The sequence below is a fragment of the Saccopteryx bilineata genome, chromosome 6 (assembly GCF_036850765.1).
Source record: "Saccopteryx bilineata isolate mSacBil1 chromosome 6, mSacBil1_pri_phased_curated, whole genome shotgun sequence".
Taxonomy (NCBI): Eukaryota; Metazoa; Chordata; class Mammalia; order Chiroptera; family Emballonuridae; genus Saccopteryx; species Saccopteryx bilineata.
Genome location: NC_089495.1, coordinates 138,970,944 through 138,992,135, shown reverse-complemented (window position 1 = coordinate 138,992,135; position 21,192 = coordinate 138,970,944). Strand labels below are relative to the sequence as shown.

General features: G+C 43.4%; 1 protein-coding gene across 3 annotated transcripts in view; it reads right to left on the bottom strand.

Annotated features, from left to right (window-relative positions):
* TAF1B (TATA-box binding protein associated factor, RNA polymerase I subunit B) overlaps positions 1-21,192 on the bottom strand; it is a 74,530-nt gene that overhangs the window by 23,417 nt on the left and 29,921 nt on the right. For all 3 annotated transcript variants that reach the window (XM_066234614.1, XM_066234617.1, XM_066234616.1), the window contains 3 exons: positions 18,521-18,668; positions 12,691-12,790; positions 332-479 (listed from right to left, as the gene is read on the bottom strand). In XM_066234614.1, the coding sequence (XP_066090711.1) occupies positions 332-479; positions 12,691-12,790; positions 18,521-18,668 (396 nt within the window). The remainder of the gene's footprint in view (positions 1-331; positions 480-12,690; positions 12,791-18,520; positions 18,669-21,192) is intronic.

Sequence of the window (21,192 nt, the reverse complement as noted above, 5' to 3'; positions counted from 1 at the left end):
GAAGTGCTGCTTTGCGGGGGGGCCCCAGGTCATTGATAACACATAGAAAGCTATTACTTTATTGTACTCAGCAAACTTACTGTAAAAACCAAATACATGCGCTCAAGTGCAGCCCTCTCACCAAAATAGAACTCTTCATTTCTGAACAGTACCCGTTTCACCATTTTAAGTGGTCTGATGTATTTTAAGAAAGGAGTGTGAAATAAGCTTCATGTTGCTATGGACCCTGTTGGGTGGCTCTACGAGTCTATGATTTGAGAGGACTCTCTATCTTGATCAACAGGACTGTAGTCAGTTAGAAGCTTCCTCACCACAAGTAGCACTCGCTTACCAGGGAGATTGACTTCCATCAAGTATTTCATGCACAAGATGTTTGGGTGAAAGTAGGAGTCTTCAGTTATGTCTGGGAAACGAGGCAGGTCTAAAAATACGGCAAGTTCAATCACCTTTTTATAGATGTCCTCATAGGTAGGCCAAGACTGAAATAAGAGAGAGACAGTTAAGGCAGCAATTCTCACAATATAAATTAGTTTTTCAAGTATTTTCTGATTGTAAGGCAGTGTTTCTCAAAGTGTGCGCCCTGGCGCACTGGTGTGCCTTAGAACAGTGGTCCCCAACTTTTTTTGGGCCACGGACCGGTTTAATGTCAGAAAATATTTTCACGGACTGGCCTTTAGGGTAGGATGGATAAATGTATCACGTGACCCAGAAAAGCGTTAAGAGTGAGTCTTAGACGGATGTAACAGAGGGAATCTGGTCATTTTTTAAAAATAAAACATCGTTCAGACTTAAATATAAATAAAACGGAAACAATGTAAGTTATTTATTCTTTCTCTGTGGACCAGTACCAAATGGCCCACGGACCAGTACAGGTCCGCGGCCCGGGGCTTGGGGACCACTGCCCTAGAAGATTTCCAGGTGTGCCCTATGGTATTTCAGAAAAATATGTGCCGGTTGGGGACCAAAAATCCAACAGGGTTTTGGAGTTTAGATTTTTGGGGGACAGAGGTGTGGGGAACTGGCTGTAAACTGACAGTGTGCCCAACCCCCCAGCTCACTTGCCAGATTAGGTTGCAAAAGGCTGTTAAGCTATGGTGCAGGATTGTTTACAGTCCTCCATCTTCCCCAGAAAGACTGGAGGCAAGTTTCTTCTATCCTTTGTATGGTGTAAAGTTAAGATGATATGTATGGTGGGGGTTTTCTGCACTCAACACAATCAAGAGTAAAAAGAGAGGAATTCTTCAATGTATTGACGAGGAAATGAAAGTTTGCCTTTCAAAAACATGCCCAAACATTGAAGAAATCACTAGGACACATCAGGCTCATATTTCTCATAAACACAAGAATGAAAAAACTTAACACATTTGTGCCGGGACCTGCTGAATTTACTAAATCTTACTAAGAATGTATCTATATATATAAAAAAATAATATTTTTGGTTTTTAAAATTTTTTAACCCCTCTTTTTTATGAATTCTAAAAAGCATAACAAAAAATGTAACATAAAAATGTTTTTTAATGTCAGAATAAATTTAATTTTGTCGTATTTATTTTGTTTAATTACCATAAAAGCATGCTTGTACTTTATATTTTTTTCAATATTTGACTTAATTGTTATAACATAGTTCTCAAAAATTTGTATATAATGCACCTACAATTATTTGTAGGATTTTAAATGCGCCCTAACTTCAAAAAGTTTGAGAACCACTGTTGAAAGGTAATATGCACGCACTGAATGTAACTGGAGAAAAGCACGAAGGGAGGACACCCTCTACCCTAACTCAGCAGTTTTACATAGCAGTCACACTAAATTAAAAAGCCACCAAAGTTCTGTTTGGCTCATAAATTCTTACTGCCCGTTACCCACGATATAAAGTGAAGTCATAACTTCTTCCCAGTCATAGAAGAAGTTAGGGGGACAGATAGAGCTGAGACTCACTGCGAGTGACAATGTTGTTTTAACTGTTCAACGCAGGTACCCCCCCACATTAACCTCCAAATTCACAGCTAGCAAATTTAGCTCATGTTACATAATATTCACACGCTTCTAGATGACTCAAACAGATACTTGTATACCAATGTTCACAATAGCCAAAAGGTGGAAACACCCCACGTGTCCATGAATAAATGGGTAAACACATGTGGTTTATCCATGCGATAGAATATCCTTCAGCCTAAAAGGAATGAGACTCTGACATGCTACAACAGGGATAAACCTAGATGTCATCTGAAGGGAAAAAAATGCCAACATATTAGAGACAACATAATTAGAATAATGAAGCTAAAGATTTAAAAAATTTAACATAAGGCAACCAACCTAGTGGGAGATGATTATTTGCAAACAACACCTCCAAGAAGGGGTTAATATCCAAAATTTATGAAGAACTCATATAACTCAGCACCAAACAAGCAACCCAATTAAAAAAATGGCAGAGGACCTGAACAGACATTTCTCCCAAGAAGACATACAGATGGCCAACAGATACATGAAAAGATGCTCAACATCACTAGTTACAAGGAAAATGCAAATCAAAACTACAGTGAGCCTGACCTGTGGTGGCGCAGTGGGTAAAGCATCGACCTGGAATGCTGAGGTCGCTGGTTCGAAACCCCTGGCTTGCCTGGTCAAGGCACATGTGGGAGTTGATGCTTTCTGCTCCTCCCCCCCTTCTCTCTCTCTGCCCCTCTCTCTCTCTCCCTGTGTACCTTCTCTCTAAAATGAATAAATAAAATCTAAAAAAAAAAAAAAAAAAAAAACTACAGTGAGATACCACTTCACACCTGTCAGAATGGCTATCACCAGCAAGACGGGCAATAGCCAGTATGGGTCAGGTTGTAGAGAAAAAGGAACCCTCATTCACAGCTGGGAATGTAAACTGGTGCAGTCACTATGGGAAACAGTGTGGAGGTTCCTCGAAAACTTAAGAATAGAGATACCCCTCTTCTGGGTATCTACCTGAAAAATTTGAAACCATTTATTTACAAAGATATGTGCTTCCCTATGTTCATCACAGCATTATTCACAGTGGTCAAGACATGGAAACCACTGAAGTGTCATTCGATAGAGGACTGGATAAAGAAGTGGTACATATATACAATGGAATACTACTCAGCCATAAGAAATGACAAAATACAGCCATTTATGACAACATGGGTAAACATGGACCTTGAGAATATCATGCTAAGTGAAATAAGTCAATTTAAAAGGCTAAGAGCCACTTTTAGGTGGGATATAAAACTGAAACTCACAGGCTGCCCCTCAAAAGGGTTAGTAAAGGGTAAAGGGCCAAACATCTGGCAACAGAAGATGATCTGACCTTGGGTGGTGGGCACACAATGCGATATACAGAACATGTATTATAGAACTGTACAACTGATACCTATATGACCTTATTGACCAATGTCAGCCCAATAAATTTTATTTAAAAAGGGAAAAGAAACCCAAAGAAAAAAATTAAAAATTTAAGATATATAAAATCTACAAACATTCAAAATCTGTACTACTTGCTAATATCTAACTTTATTTTACATAAAATATCTTAGCAATAGAGACATATCCTTGGGGGGACAAAATTAATAAACTGTAACTATTAAATATATTAACACCAAGATCTAGTGCCTCTCCTGGAAGACAAAACGTGCTGAGCACAGAGAGAGTGTTAACACCCACCACATCTCTTGCTCAGGGCCTCTGTCCAGAGATACCGCCTGGTTACTAGTTAATGGTTCTAGTAGGAGACTGAAAAGGGTCTTAGTGCCTCAAATGAGGGAAGGGTTATAACTAGATGTCACCACTGCCCACCATTTCCGTCCCAGGGGCAACATCAAAAGAATCAGAATGCTACCTTCTTCCTCCGTCATGGCCTAACCGTCCCTACACAGGTGGGCTATGGACTAAGCTCCCTACACATGTGCTCCCCTTCCAACTGAGCCAGGCCAATCTAGGGGGCCAGGACTGCTAGCTCCCCCAGGTATTTAACACTCGTGGCAGAAAAGGCCGAGAGCGCTGTGGTCAGAGAATAAGACTGGAGTGAAACGTTTTTGCTCTTGTCCCTTGGTTCTCAGCCCAGAGAGAGGAGTCAGGCTCTAATTCTGACAAGATTCTAAACCATGGATAACTTTCATGTAATAATTACAGTAAACTTTTTTTTAGTGTTTTATTTCTTTTTAGAGAGGAGAGTGGGAGAGAGAGAGAGAGAAAACGGTGGGGGGGGGGAGCAGCAAGCATCAACTCCCATATCTGCCTTGACCAGACAAGTGCAGGGTCCTAAATCGGCGACCTCAGCATTCCCAGTCGACCCTCTGTCCACTGCGCCACCACAGGTCAGGTGTACAGTAAACCTTTAATGGCTGTGTTAGAAGAATCTTATTTTGACTTTTAGGAAATGCATCCATGCAAAGAACAACGCAAGGGAAGGGTCTCAGAGAAGCTGTGAGGTGTTTGTACCATATTTTCATCGGGTGTGTGGAATCTCTGATGTATTAAGTAGAAGAGGCCAACCAGAATCCTGTGTAAAACACTGCATGTTTAGTAAGGCCTAATGGCGTGTTTTTACTGCACTTTGGTTATCTGCTAGTTTAGTAAGGCCTAATGGCGTGTTTTTACTGCACTTTGGTTATCTGCTAATCAGTCTAATTCTACTTCAAATATTTTGTGGAACAAGCTGGAAGAGTAAAAGAAAAAAAGAGGTGGAGATGGAAGACTAGTCATACTGCTCAAAGCACCATCTCCACCAGAATCAGCTGGGTGGTGTTTGTTAAAAGTGCATGTTTCTGCATCCCATACCAGACTTACGGACTCAATCTCTGACATTGGGTCTAAGAATCTGTAGTTTAAATAAGATCTCTAGGATATTCTTATGCAAAAATAAATCAAATAAAATGCAGTGGCTTCTCCTTCTCCTCTTCCATGCAGCCCAGAAGAGACCCTCTCCTGATGTCTGCCCATAAGCTTGAAAACAGCAGTGCACCCACAGGTTCCAGGGGCGGCTACGACATCGTGGGAGCCGGAAGCAACCCTCACGCTGTCTGGCAGCAGTGACTCTGGGAGGGAGGAGGGTGAGGGACACTGAGAACACCTGTCATCATGACACTCACCTTAATTCCCCCCACGGGCAGCCTTCAAACCTGTCGGGTTATTATTCCAACAGAGGTTGCACAAACTACCCCAACAGCTACACAGGGCCCACAGAGTGATGGTGAGCAAATCCAGAGTAAAGTTTGATGGCTTGGAGTGTGCTGAAACCTGATCCGGTGAGACCGTCACCTGCAGGTGCCTGAGTGGTGACTGCTCTGAAGGAGGCTTTCTTCCCTCCCCGACAGGGACCTGGTTTCACAGAGGGTGTAAGACCGCTCCAAGGCAAAATGAGTCATCATGGCAAAGTGCCACTCAGTGGGTTTGGCGGCACCAGCATGACATCTTTTCTTTTTACTCATTCAGAGAAGATCAGAATGTTGTTGATCAACATTCAGAACACTGGAGAGGTGCTTGGGGAGGAACATCGGTGTCCTCTCGACCCTCTCGCTGAGTCTGCTGAGGGGTGATGAAGCAAGGACTCTGGAGGGGTTCAGAAACCCTGTCAAAAGCCATGGTAGAAAAAGATCTGCTTAGAAATTGGTCTGTGGGTGGGAAACATAAAAAATAAAGCAAATCAAGGCTGAAAAGGTAGCAGCAGCCCCACTGGCAGAAAAAGCTGTGTCTCTAATAGAGGCAGGTGTGTTTAGGCCCAACTCTGCCTTAAGCAGTGATGACTACTCAGGACCTGTACAGAGATGGCGTCCCTTAAAGGGACCAGATTTGCAGTTTATTCTACTAGGAGAGAGAGGTAGGAAGGGAGGGAGGGAGGGAGGGAAAGGAAGGAAGGAAGGAAGGGAGGGAGGGAGGGAGGGAGGGAGGGAGGGAGGGAGGGAGGGAGGAAGGAAGGAGAGAGAGAGAGAGAGAGAGAAAGTTATCTAGCTGAAGCTGGGGACCACAACTCAGCAAAATGCTAAAATGGAATGTATGCACCTGTCTCCTGTCCCGAGCTTGCTCGAGGCAGGGTGACGGCAGGAGGCGTGCCAGGAAACTGAAAACACACCACCCCATCCGTGCTCCGTGCTCTGTTCCCGATGTTTCCAGTGAGCTTTGTCAGACTCACATTTACTGGGACAGAGGGGCCCACTGAAACACTAACAGAACCAACTTAATGGAAAAAAATAGTTCACCTAGGATAAAGGGTTAAGGGTCTTTAAAGCTCTCTCTCTCTTTTTTTTTTTTTTTGGTTTGTTTTTAAGGTGTGCTCTACTTTCTGGAATAACAAAAACAAAATAAAACCCAACGCAGAAGAAAAACAGTCCCTGGCAGCCCACACACACAACACTATGAGGGCATTATCTTCACTGCCATCTCCCAGAACAATTGCACCTTTTGTCATTTCTGGTGGAGGTACAGCTGCTGAAGAAGCCAAGACTTAGTGGAGAAAGCTAAGACTTGGACAGAGGGAAGAAAATGCCTCCTTTGTTCATGAAAAGCCGTTTCCATTTAAAAGTTTCAACATACTATGGAAGAGTGAATGTACTTTTGTGAGAAAAGGCAAAGCATACAATGAAGAAAAGCTGCCTGTCAATTAAACAAACAGTCATTTGAAGACATCCTAACCTTCCCCCCCCTTTCTTGAACATCGAGGGGACGGGCAGGAGGGAATAGGACCGTCACTAGCCGTGGCTGGAGATGTGTCTAAAAGGCACAGCAAATACGACCCATAGGCTTCTACAGTGGTACAGACTCATTTAATTATAAGAGTAAAAATCATAAGATTCACGTGTTTTTTTAGAAGACCACACGGCTGTAATGAATTGTCCTAGCACACATTAAAAATGGAGTGCTTAAGAAAGCGTTTTACTGAATTTCACAAATATTTCAGTGAGCGTATTTTCCTTCATGAAGCAATGCCTTCAGGCAGGTAAGAACAAGCTAGAGTTTCTGTTACACAAGAGCAGACTCTTGTGATAAACCTGATTATAATACCCTGCCAGAGGTGAACTTCCTGCTTAGCTATTAAAAAAAAAAAGAGTACAGTACCTCACCCTTATACTTATTGTTGTTCTAAAGCAAAGATTCAGCCAAGAAGAAGCTAATGCTACATGCACCTGTTAATCCACACTTCTTTTCTTTTTTTAAAGAGAAAGAGAGAGAGAGAAAGGTGGGGCAGGAGCAGGAGGCATCAACTCATGGTAGTTGCTTCTCGTATGGGCCTTGACTGGGTAAGCGCTGGGTTTCGAACCAGCGACTTCAGCATTCCACGTGGACGCTTTATCCACTGCGCCCCCACAGGCCAGGCTGTTATCCAAACTTAACACAAGACTTTCTATTACAGAGAACAATTAATAAGGAATAAAAGTACTGCCAGAAGTAATGACAAAACACTGTAATGTGTTATTTGTGGAGGAAGGACAAAATGAATTCTGCGTGTACTATGAGTCATCTTGCATTTTCAGCCCACTAGAATGATCTTAATGGTTGTAAATCTACCAGGTAGTAAGAAAAAGTACTTTTTTATGTTCAAAGTCTAGTCTACTGGGAGTCTGTGGTGAATATATTACTTTCTGTGAAATACGGTCTTGGTCCTGGGGTGAGACTGTATCAGAAAGATTGTCAGCTTGCACAGATTAGACAGATGTTATGAATAAATAAAAACATATGAACTGATGACCAAGGAAGACTTGCCAACTGCACAGGAGACAGAAATTTGTTTGGGCCCCAGAGTCAGAGCTAGGAAAAACCTAGCAGAGTCCGCCTTCTTAAAAGGTGTCTGTTCTCCAAATACGCTCCTGACTGCCGCATAAGCTATGTTCAGGTTCCACTTATCCATACCCAAGATTAAAAGCCAGCATCCAGGGGAGCAGCTCAGCCCCCAGTAATTTTACTGGAGCTCAGCAGGGTGATGTGATTATGTCTGCAGCGATGTACCTTTGCCACGTCTTCATTTTCTTTGCCCCTGGTTCCCATTCTCTCCTCCTGGAAGAAGAAGGGAGGGCAGGCCAGGCTGACCATGTAGAGACAGTGTGGCTCTAATAGCTGCAGGTACTTCTTACCACACTGCCCACAGGAAGGGAGTGCCAACCTTTATTTATTTATTTATTTATTTATTTATTTTCATTTTTCTGAAGCTGGAAACAGGGAGAGACAGTCAGACAGACTCCCGCATGCGCCCGACCGGGATCCACCCGGCACGCCCACCAGGGGCGATGCTCTGCCCACCAGGGGGCAATGCTCTGCCCATCCTGGGCGTCGCCATGTTGCGACCAGAGCCACTCTAGCGCCTGGGGCAGAGGCCACAGAGCCATCCCCAGCGCCCGGGCCATCTTTGCTCCAATGGAGCCTTGGCTGCGGGAGGGGAAGAGAGAGACAGAGAGGAAAGCGCGGCGGAGGGGTGGAGAAGCAAATGGGCGCTTCTCCTGTGTGCCCTGGCCGGGAATCGAACCCGGGTCCTCCGCACGCTAGGCTGACGCTCTACCGCTGAGCCAACCGGCCAGGGCCTTTTTTTTTTTTTTTTTTTTTTTTTTAAGTAAGAGGAGGGGACATAGTAAGGCAGGCTCCTGCATGCGCCTAGACCCAGATCCACGCAGCAAATCCCGTCTGGGACCAGTGCTTGGATCAACCCAGCTATCCTCAGTGCCTGGAGCCAATGCTCAAACCAATTGAGCCACTGGCTGCAGGAGGAGGAGAGAGAGAGAAGGGGGAGAGAAGCAGATGGTCACTTCTCAAGTGTTCCCTGACCGGGGATCAAACCTGGGACTTTCGCAGCTGTGCCAACACTCTCTCCACTGAGCCAACCGGGCAGGGCTGGAAGTGCAGATCTTATCAGAAAACTTAATCGAGGCTTTGGAGATACATGATCCATAGTGGCTATTATAGTAACAGTATCTAATTCTGCACCTTAAATATCACTGTCACAGTCATTTAAACATCTGGCAACAGTGGGATCGATTACTATTTGAAAGGATACAGAGAATAAATATTTAGTATTATTTTTATAGAGTGAAGTTTGAGTCTCTATGTGTGTGTATATATAAAGTGAAATCAAATTTCTTAATCCAGAAGGCAATTCCTGGTTAGATATAAATCTCAACCATATAACCCAAGCCCGGAAAGCAATATCCTTTGCAAGAAGCTGAATTTATGGTAATTAGAATTATAAGATACCATGATGAAAAGTAAGAGTTATATCCACAAACTTCCTGGAACCTACTTTGAAAACTTTAGTTTCCAAAAATGACACCTTCTAGTCCTTCCAGCGGCTTGACTACCCTCCTCACCCCAGCACCTTAGAGGAAAAACTCTCCCATCTGAGGTCTGGAAGGGAGCCCGTTATAATTTGAATATCCTTGACATGCCTCCATTCAGAATATATTATCTCCAATAACCCTCATTAGAACCCTAATGGAGTGAAGGTATATTTATTCCCAAGTCACGTTTCTTGTCAGGCCAGTTTTCTTATTGAAGAAATAAGAAAAGTAAACAAAGCGATCTCTAAATTGCCCCCAGCTTCAATATTCCTCTTCCCGTCAGCAGAATGTTTAAAGGCTCAGATGACTAGCCACAATTTTTAGCAGCTAAATTTAAAATGACTGATTAATGAATTGTTGTTTTTTTTTTAAAGTAATATTTTGACACAATATTTTTTTTAAATTTTTTTATTTATTTATTCATTTTAGAGAGGAGAGAGAGGGAGACAGAGAGAGAGAGAGAGAGAGAGAGAGAGAGAGAGAGAGAGAGGAGAGAGAGACATGGGGGAGGAGCTGGAAGCATCAACTCCCATATGTGCCTTGACCAGGCAAGCCCAGGGTTTCGAACCGGCGACCTCAGCATTTCCAGGTCGACGCTTTATCCACTGCGCCACCACAGGTCAGGCTGAATTGTTTTTAAAATAAATTATTTTAAGAAAAACTTCCGTGTGACAGTCTCAGGGTAGCAGCAGTACTGTCCCAGGAATGCCCAGGAGGTCCAGGCTTCCTGTCTCATCGAGTGTGGGGTGAAATCTGAGAAGATGAACAGCCAATCAGCCTAATGCACAGGCTAGTTCTGAAACTAAGAACTCATGTTGCTCTTTCCCAGCCATGAAGGGCTCCGGAAGTGTCAAGTGCACCTTGTACCTCGGGCTTGTCCTCCCGGATTCTGCCCAAATTCCACCACATTGCTGACAAATTAGCTGGCGCCTGGAGTGTCTCCTGTCCTTTGTAGCAACCATCACAACCCTGCTGGGCTAAGAAGGAGACTAACCTGCCTTTCCATAAAGGTCCACCTCCAGGAAGGCTGTCCTGGTCAGCCAGCCTATGCCCCAGGCCAGATATATGTCCTCGCTACCCCACTATCACCACTGACAGGATCACCCTTCAGCTGGATGCTCTGTTCCATGCGCTGTGGCCCCAGTTGCCACCTCTGCCACAGGGCCACCTGTTGGCTTCAGTACCAGTGTGGAGCGCCTTTGCTCTCAACAGCCCACTCTCTCTCCCTGCCCCGCTGCTCCTCCTTCTCAGTGCATGCATTCTCCCTCTTTTCTGTCTCCTTCCAAAATGGAGGCTGCCTGACTCACACTGGACTACATTCAGGGTGAGAATACCAGGAGTTACCTCATATCTCCGTGTTTCCTCATCTGTAAAACGGGGAAATACACTACAATGTATCCCATAGGGTTGGTCTGAACCAGTGGTAGTAGTCAACCTGGTCCCTACTAACCACTAGTGGGTATTCCAGCTTTCATGATGGGCGGTAGCAGAGCAACCAAAGTATAAATAAAAAGATAGATTTAACTATAGTAAGTTGTTTTATAAAGATTTATTCTGCCAAACTTAGCGAAAATCCTACTTAAAGTACTTGGTAAGTAATTATTATTATATGCTTTAACTTACTGTAACTCTACTTTATAAATTTTATAAAGTAAAGTTACTTCCCTACTTTATAAATCACCATTACTCTGGAACTGGTAGGCGGTTAGAAAATTTTACTACTAACAGAGATACAAAAGTGGGCAGTAGGTATAAAAAGGTTGACTACTCCTGGTCTGAACAATAGACGAGTTACAAAGTCTCTGAAACAGGCCTGGTGTGTAACAAGCACTCCTACTGCTATTATTTCTTTAGTGTTCTCCTGGGCAGGTGGGGCTGCAGTTGTGCCCTCCTTCCCTGTGCTTCCCACAGCTGGGCAAGCAAGCACATCTGGAACCCATCCTTTCCCCCCTGGGTACAGATAAACAGTGACTACCCAGAAGCAGCACAGGGAACCCCCTCCAAGATCCTTCATGTTCTCTTCGTCTATGGGAACTGCTCTGGAACAAGTTGTTCTGAGGGTGGAGCCATTGCTGGTTTAAAAACCTAATGTTCTCTTCAACTCATTCACAGAGACCAATAATCTAATTCAATGCAAAATGCTGCTGATATTTAGTAACCTCAGGAGTAAAATGTTCCGGTATGTTACACTATGTGTTTCCCATCATGCACTCCTTCTGGCTCAATGCTTCAACATGACACGTCCTAGTCATTTAAGTGTTCTGAGACCACGGGTGACAAGGGCAGAACAGCAGGCCAACAGGGCAAAATACGACACAGTGAGCATGAGGCCTGATGTGAGACAGTTCCAAGTTTGGGACCAGTAACTGTGCGACTCTGGCAAGTCATTCTAACTTTCTGAGGTGTTTGCTTATACATAAAATGGGGATACAGTGAACCACAATGACCATAGTAAGGACCACAAACATCTCAAGTTAAACTGCAAACAAAGTGAAGGTTGTGAAGATTAGGGAGGCCTCTGAAAATAACTCCTGAAGTGGGCAAATGGGAGAGAATGTTTAATATTAATACTATTTAGTAAACTGAAACCTTCTGATGATGGAAAAGGGAAGCCTGTGAGTACTATAAAGTGATAAAGACTCATAATGGAAGGACAGAAGCCCTTCTTCCATAGGAGACATCTGGAAACATCCAGAAAAGACTAATGCAAGCAAGGACTGACAATAGTGCCTCTTGAAGCAAGATAACAACTTTCTTTCATTTTCTCCAAAGCAACATAGTGTACAAATAACAACAAAAAAATTTCTTAGAAAATGTGAAATTACTTGAGGCTCTCTATAGAAAACTTTCAAAGTTTAGTCTCAACAATATACCTTTTTGCAATGCACACACCTTACACTACAGCTATATTTTGAGGATAACCTAGAGGATTAAAAGAAAGAACGTAAGATGAGACTCAGAGACATGAACAAGAATGTGATGGCAACAGGGGTGGGGGTGGGGGGAGGGGGGATGGGGTGAAGAAGGAGACGGGTTGGGGGAGGGGAGGGGCACAAAGAAAACCAGATAGAAGGTGACAGAAGACAATTTAACTTTGGGGGAGAGGTATACAGCACAATCAAATGTCAAAATAATCTAGAGATGTTTTCTCTCAACATATGTACCCTGATTTATCAATGTCACTGCATTAAATTTAATAAATAAATTTTTTTTAAAAAGAAAAGAAAGAACGTAAGGAAAATAAAAAATAACAACACTACTCTTCATTAAATTATGACTAACATTCCATATTTGGACAGAACATGAACTAAATGACATTTAAAAAAACTCTAACACCAAATGAGAAGTCGGACAAGGAATGCAAATCACCATACTACTCTATTGTCTTATTAGTGACTATAAAGTAAAAAAGGAAATAACTTACCTCTATTGTAAAGATTCCTTTGTCACGCCCATATAATTTCATATCTTCTGGAAAATGCTCAAAAGCATTTATGTAAGGAATACGGCCCTCTTCAACAAATCTGTATTTTTAAAGAGTTTCAATAAGATATATGTCCTGATTTAGCAAAGTAATCGAAAGAGTTGTATTTCAAAGAACATGGTAAGAATCAGTTGAGTGTGTTGTCCTCATATTTTTCAGGATGATACATCTGAAAACATCTGTTACTCTCTGTACCCACGTGTGGAGAAAACCTCTAGTTACCTAGTGATCTCTTCAGTTTCTGATTAAGCAGATGGGCTACTTCTAGGAAGCGGCATCCTGCCTGTCAATCCCCGCCCCCCCCCAGGCTTGTCAGCAGGGCAGTCCTCCTCTCCCTGTCTCCTCCACACAAGGAGCTCCTCTTCGGCTCTCAGTCACTTCTTCAGGGAGACCTTCTCTGACCTGTTTCCTTTGTTGGAACAGCCCCTTGTCTACCCGTCTGTCCCCATGACCTGCGACAGTACGTGGCAGAAGACTCTCGCTAGCAGAACAATTAGGGGAAGGGACCTTGCCCATTTGCTTACTGCTCCATCCCAATGTCTGGGACATTGAGGCTGATCAAATTATTATGAGTAGATTATTGCATATGAAGAAAATAGCACATATGTAAAAATAAACACACGTACATATTTATTTACAATTAATTCATTAATTCAACAGAAATTCATGGAGTACTACATACCCAGCACTAGTCTGGGCTGTGGGGTTACAGCAGTGGACAAAACAGGGAAATATTCTCATTCTTAAGGAGTTCACATTTAGTGAAAAGAGAAAGACGGCCAATGAAACAAACAAAATACATAGGATGTTAGGTAGAAAAAATAATTTTGTAAGGAGAAAAATAAAGTGGGGAAGAATATTAGAGTTTTAAAAATATTTTTATTTATTGATTTTAGGGAGAGAAGAGAGAGAAAGGGGGTAGGGAGAGGAGAAGGAAGCATCAACCTGCTTCTTATTCGTGCCTTGAGCGAGCAAGCCCAGGGTTTCAAACCAGTGACCTCAGCATTTCAGTTCAACGCTTTATTGGCTGCGCCACCACTGGTCAGGTGATAGATTAGATTTTTTATTTATTTTTATTATTTATTTATTTATTTTTAGTGAGAGAGAGAGAGAGACAGGAAGGAAGAGAAATGAGAAGCATCAATTCGTAGTTGCAGCACTTTTAGTTGTTCATTGATTGCTTCTCATACATGCCTTGACCAGGGGGCTCCAACTGAGCCAGTAACCCCTTGCTCAAGCCAACAATCTGGGGCTCAAACCAGCGACCTTGGCCTTCAAGCCAGCAACCTTTGAGCAGAAGCCAGTAACCACAGGATCAAGTTGATGATCCCACACTCAAGTCAGTGACCCCGCACTCAAGCTGGATAAGCCATGCTCATGCCAGTGACCTCAGGGTTTCAAACCTGGGACCTTAGTGTCCCAGGTCAATGCTCTATCCACTGCACCACCACCAGTCAAGCTGTATATTAGATTTTTCAAATAAGAACATTGTTAAGGAAAATATGATCAAGACAGAAATAAGTTAGTATACAAAATTTTTGCCTCAAAGTCTGTTTTTGGTAGAACCAGTGGTTCAAGATCAATATTGATTCAACTCTAATTCCAAATTAAAAATGTGATTTAACTTTTTAGTCTCCTGAGCATTAAAGTAAATGTTATATGTAACAATGATGTTTTATGAAGTATAGCGATGAATCAGAATTCACTAGAGCAGTCCTGTAGGGAGACCCAGCTAGGTTTACACAGCATATTTTAAGTAGAAGTATCTGTGCAATAGCAATCCCTTTTCACATTATGTTGGAGCTTTCTGGTTCAATATTATTTTATATGCAGGATGTACTACATGTTTATCACTCATAACTATCTAGCATTCCATATTAATATATTCATAATTTATTAGTCATTACCCCTGTTTGATTATATAGCTATATTTTCCAGCACTGTGTAAAGCACTAATTGCTCAGAGAGGAGTGAGACATGGGGCACGCCCAGCAGGACTCACGCGGGACACACACACAGTGCGTGCTGGGCGCCAAAGGCACAGAGGCAGAACGAGAAACCTGCCAGGGGAAGAGAGACATCTGCACACGGCAGGTCTCGGACACCTGGGGTTTTAACAGTTTTTGCCATTGATAAATATTGCTGCACTTCACCTCTTTCCAAAGTATTTTTTTTCTTTTTGAATTTCCTTTAAGAAAAAATATCTAGATTTTCCCAAAGTTCTAAACAATCTATTTGCCTTGGTAAGTATTATCAGACGGGTCCTGGGATCAACCCCAATGCCTAACTCGGCAGACAGACCCATCTGGCCTTTGCTTCTGAGCCCCCAGCCTCATTTTCCGCCTCCCTAAGATCGCCACTGCCACCAGCCTCCTCCTGCTCACGCACAGAGCATGCTCTCTCGCTCCAGGGTTTGGCTTTTGCAGCCTCCCTCTACCTGGATTACTAGGAGTACTCCCATGTTCACCTGCTGGTGCTATTTTCATTCAAAGTGCGGCTTAAATCCCCGTTCTCAGGGAGATCTTCCCTAATCACTAGCCTGAAGCAGCCAGCTGGTCCTCTGTCTCATCACCCAACTTCAGTCTTCTGCACAGCACCTCACTGTTTGATCTTGTTTTACACATTTATGTATTTGCTCATCTGTTTCCTCCTCTAGTCTTAAACTTCATGAGAGCAGAGACTTGATCAATATGGTTCACAACGGTATCTCAAGAATAACACCTGCATATAGTCAATATTCGATAAATACTCGTGGAATGAATACATGCTGGCTATTTTTATTTATTACTGTTATTGCTAGGTAGGCAGGGTCCAGTCATGGCTATTTTTAGGGTTATGAGTTTATCTTAAGGAGCACGGATGCTGCTAACAGATTTAAACAGAGGAATAACATATAGGACCAGTATAAGATAGATGGGTATTGTAGCCAGACTAATCAAGTATTCTCTTCAAATCAATGTATTTAAAATATTTGTCAAAGATAGGGAGTAGTTCTCAATTTAGCATCTATAGGAATCTTTTGGAGGGATTATTAAAACAGATATTACCAGGCCATCCCCAGAGTTTCTGATTCCAAAGGTTAGAATGGGCCCAAGTACTTGCATCACTAACAGGTTCATGAGGTGATATGGCTGGTCAGGGGGCCCCACTTTTAGAGCCCTTTCTATGAGAAAAGCAGAGAAAGAGAACATTTTCTTCTTTTACTCCAAGCAATTAAGCTCGGGCCCCAAATCTGTATGTGCACAAAGCAAAATAAAAGCCCTCCGGCTAACCAGATTCAAGCTCCTCCAAGTCACTGTAGCATTCCCCTTGGAGGGAGAGAAAGGGAAGGAGGGGAAGGAGAAGGGAAAGAGAGAGCAAGGGAGAGGCAGAAGCAAAGAGAGAAGGGGGGAGACAGAAAGAGACACAGACGTAGGATCTTACCCCTAGTCTTCCAACCACCTATGATATTCCCCTGAGAAGAATTTCAGGTAAAGTCTGATTTCCAGGAGAGTTTTGCTATCACCTCAGAGATAGCTCCGGGAAGGATGGCCAGCCCTTTCTCCAGTGTTAATGACATGATTAGGTTGCTGTTTCTGAGAGCCCTCTGGTTATGGAGGGAAATGAGGGCTGCAGGCACAGGGCTCACATGGCAGGCTTCTCAGTAACCCAGGTGAAGACAGAGACAGAGGGAAGGGGGAAAAAGAAAAGTCAAACGAGTTACTTTGTAAGTATAACTGATGGGATGCAGTGACTGACAGTATATGCACAGAGGGATAGGATGTAGTGACTGAGTTTTTGGATAGGATACAGCAGAGTGCACGGTGCTGATGAAGAAATCACAGGAGTGGGACTGAGGCAAAGATGAAGACCCTCTTTAGCCTTGCTAGTCTCGAAATGCCCTAGAGCAGTGGTCGGCGAACTCATTAGTCAAGAGAGCCAAATATCAACAGTACAACGATTGAAATTTCTTTTGAGAGCCAAATTTTTTTAACTTAAACTATATAGGTAGGTACATTCCTTATCGAGGTAGCGCCCACATGTGGTATTTTGTGGAAGAGCCACACTCAAGGGGCCAAAGAGCCGCAGTTTGCCAACCAGGGGTCTAGAGACACTGGAGGAGCGTCCAACAGCAGGTGCATCCCTGAAAACATGGGTTCGACCCTCAACAAACAAGTCTGGGCTGGAGACGCACACTTGTGAGTCATCATCTTAGAGACAGTAATTAAGGCCTTGGCAGAGTTTGAGGTCACCCACTGAGGGCATACAGAGCAAGCTGAGGTTTTTAACTTAGCAGTAAAATTCAGTGAATGAATGAATCACGGACCATCTGCAGGCAGAGTTTATCACATCTGAGAAAAGCTTCAATATTTGGTTGATGTAGCCAAATTCAAAGGCACCATCATCGTTTACAGGAGGCATTTTATTTAATCAAAGGGCCTACTGCCAATAGCAACGATGAGGGTGAAGAAGAAGAAGGAAGAGGAGGAGAAAAAGGAAGAAGAACAAAGAAGACAAACAAGAACTAGCACCAAGTTCCTGTGTGCCAGGCACTGCTCTAAATGCTCCTCATGCAGGACCAACGACTGGGGTCCTCACTGCCTCTGACGCAGGCGCCACTACTCCCACCTTACCAATGAGCAGACAGAGACAGAGAGAAACAAAACTTAAATTAACAGTTACTCCAGGTCACAGAACATATAAGCACCAAACCCAGGATTCAAACCCAGAAGTGGGGTTCTAAATCTATGTTCTTTCTTTATTTTTGAGAGATAGAGAGACAGATAGGGACAGACAGACAGGAAGTGAGAGAAATGAGAAGCATCAGTTCTTTGTTGCAGCACCTCAGTTGTTCAGAGATTGCTTTCTCATATGTGCCTTGACCAGGGGGCTACAGCAGAGCGAGTGACCCCTCCCTCAAGCCAGTGATCTTGGGCTCAAGCCAGCAACCAAGGGTTTAAGCCAGCAACTTTGGGCTTCAAACCAGCGACCTTTGGGCTCAAGTCAGTGACCATGGGGTCATGTCTATGATCCCACGCTCAAGCCAGCAACCTTGCGCTCAAGACAGCAACTTCGGGGTTTTGAACCTGGGTCCTCCACGTCCCAGTCTGATGCTCTATCCACTGCACCACCACCTGGTCAGCCTAAATCTATGTTATAAAAACCACTCTACACATTGATTAAACCCAAAGGTTATTAATTAGAATACATAAAGAAAAAGAGAATGAATACATTAATGATTTTCGCACATCTTCTATTGAATGAGAAATTCTTATGCACAATGCCATACTTTACTCATTAACTATAAAACCCCGTAGATTATCTTGAAACAGTGTAAATGCCAACTATCTACATACTAGGTTCTTCCAACAGTTTCATTTCAGTTTTGCCTTATAAACATAGACAATCTCTATTTTAACTCTTAACCACACTAATGCATACTTTTGTGTAACTTCATTAATAAGCATTTGCCAATCTAAGGGTCATCTGTTCACCTTCTCCCTTAGAAATAAAAAACACTAGTACTTCTACGTGTCACTTTTTACCTTCAAAACATTCTACTCACAGTAAATAATTTTCCAACACCCCACGTAAGGCAACTACTATTATTTCCACTATATAAACGAGAAAAACAGCCCAGGGAGGGTTAAATCTCAGAAGTAGGACTCAGGCTACCCAATCTTTCCAGTCCACTCCTCAATCTAGGCGTCTTTGTAAAATTAAAAATATCAAAGGTGTCCCTTAGTTCGCATAGATGGTCAGCAAAAACATCACAAGAGGCCCAGCTTACCTCAGAAGGTCTGAAAAAGTAACTGTCTCTCTCTGCCACAGCAATGACAGATAGCAGAAAGCGAGGGTCCTCGGCACGGCCATCTTCATGATCCCCTTCCGCAGCGAGTACTCAGTTCCATCGAGGGACCCAGAACAAAAATACATTCCTAAGGGCATAAATGGAGAGTATTTATTTATTTTGTATTTTTCTGAAGTGAGAAGCGGGGAGGCAGAGAGACAGACTCCTGCATGCGCCCAACTGGATTCTACCCAGCATGCCCACCAGGGGGTGATGCTCTACCCATCTGGGGCGTTGCTCCATTGCGGTAGGAGCCATTCTAGCGCCTGAGGTGGAGGCCATGGAGCCATCCTCAGCACCCGGGCCAACTTTGCTCCAATGGAGCCTTGGCTGCAGGAGGGGAAGATAGAGAGACAGAGAGGAAGGAAAGGGGAAGGGTGGAGAAGCAGATGGGCGCTTCTCCTGTGTGCCCTGGCTGGGAATCGAACCCAAGATTTCCACATGCCGGGCCGACGCTAAAAGAAGATTTTTTAAAGCGCAAGTAACAAGTTTGGACAAGAGAAGAAATAATAAAATCCACAGAAGGCACTTAAAATATCTTAAAATCAGGTGGTAATTGATAAAGTCTTTATAAAGAGCAGTCTGGCAATAAGCCATGACGATTTAAGAGGAAATTGGCCAAAAAAGGTAATTGTTGGTTCTTTGTGGGAGTTGGATGGACTTAGATACTAAAGAGAAATTTGACTTTTGAATATTTTATGAACAATTTTTTCAAATAAATGAAAGTATAAACAATTACAAAGCAAAGCAAAAAGGTTGTTAACTCCTTTGACCCAGGCCTCGTGTCACCTGTCCCCTTCCCTGAGAGGCTCTGCAAACACCAGCGAGGTGGCACCCCGCCCAGCCGCATGCTCTGGGCATCCTCTACCATGGGCATTGGTTCATCCTCACTCGCTCAATCCACACTTAGTCATCTCATTCTTTGTGCCACAGTTCTAGCTCTGGGGAAATGACAGAGAACAGTGTATCATCTCTCTTTTAACTTATATTCTAGTCATGGAAGAGAGTCAATAAACAACAACAAAAATGGCAATTGAAAGATGGTATGTTACATAGAAAAAGCAATGCAGGGACACAGTAAGTGATGGAAGGGCCTGCCATTTCGCAAGGGTGGACAGAGAAGCTCTTTGAGCCTACCTGAACGGAGTCAGACAAGAGTCTTGAGGCTCTCAGGGAGAACAGCAGGTGCTTCAGCAGGAGTGAACTGAAGGAACAGCCAGGAAGCCCGTGGGCTGAGAGCATCATGGTGAAGGGAAAGGGGTCGATGACACAGGAGGGAGAGAACAGCATGGAAGGCTCTGTGGGTCACGGGCTGTACTCTGGATCCTACTCTATGAGAGCCGGTAAGAAGAGTCCGAAGGCTTTCAAACAGAGAGCAACATGACCTCCTCTGTGTTTTATAAAGGTCTCTCTGGCTGCTGTATGAAGAACAGTGTCACGGGGGCCGTAGTGGACCCAGGACACCCCTGTCTCAGGACAGTGAGGACAGGCTCCTGGGCTGGAGCAGCGGCACTGACAAATGCTAGACTCTGAACACAATCTGAAGAAAGTCAAAAGGATTTAAGAAAGAACTGGATGTGAAATATGAGAGAAAAATGAAGACAAGAATGATTCTAAGGTTTGTGTCTTAAGCAACAAGAAGAACAGAGATACCATTTACTGAGACCAGGAAGATGGCAAAAGCACAGGTTTGATGAGATCAATCAAGATACTAGCAGTGTTTCAGGCTGGGACCTACTCCTAATTTAGAGCTCTCTTTCCCCCTTTTGCCAACTTGTATTATGAATCTACCTTTGCCACCCAGCTTAGTGTATCCCAAGGTTCTCTTTACCATGCCACAGTTGCAGAAGAGCTCCAGGGAAAAGCAACCTGCTCTCATCTCTCCAGGCAGAGGAGAATAGAAGCTCCATATCCACGCATGCTGCAAATGGCTTTTCCAGTCTACCTGAATCATTACCAGCTAGAAGCAGCAGTCATTGGGACTTGGACATGAGCTGCAAAGTATAGAATGGTGACAACAATTCCAGTGCCATGCGGACTTTTCCTGGATGTGGACTTTTCCTGGACTCCTGCTCCCTGTGACAGCTCCTAACAGACTGAACTGTGGTTGGGTTGCATTTTTCAGGGATTTGGCATGGTGATGGGGCCAACTTGGACTTGGTGAACATGTTAAGGACACTACTCTTTTATGGATTCTTGCTGTATTGGCCAAGAGTTTGCTTAAAGGCTTTTAATCATTGTAAAAAAAATAGAAGACTGGATAAAGAAGATGGGGCACAAATACACCATGGTATACTACAGGGGTCCCCAAACTACGGCCCACGGGTCGCATGCGGCCCCCTGAGGCCATTTATCCGGCCCCCGCTGCACTTCCAGAAGGGGCACCTCTTTCATTGGTGGTCAGGAGCATAGTTCCCCTTGAAATACTGGTCAGTTTGTTGATTTAAATTTACTTGTTCTTTATTTTAAATATTGTATTTGTTCCCGTTTTGTTTTTTTACTTTAAAATAAGATATGTGCAGTGTGCATAGGGATTTGTTCATAGTTTTTTTTATAGTCTGGCTTTCCAACGGTCTGAGGGACAGTGAACTGGCCCCCTGTGTAAAAAGTTT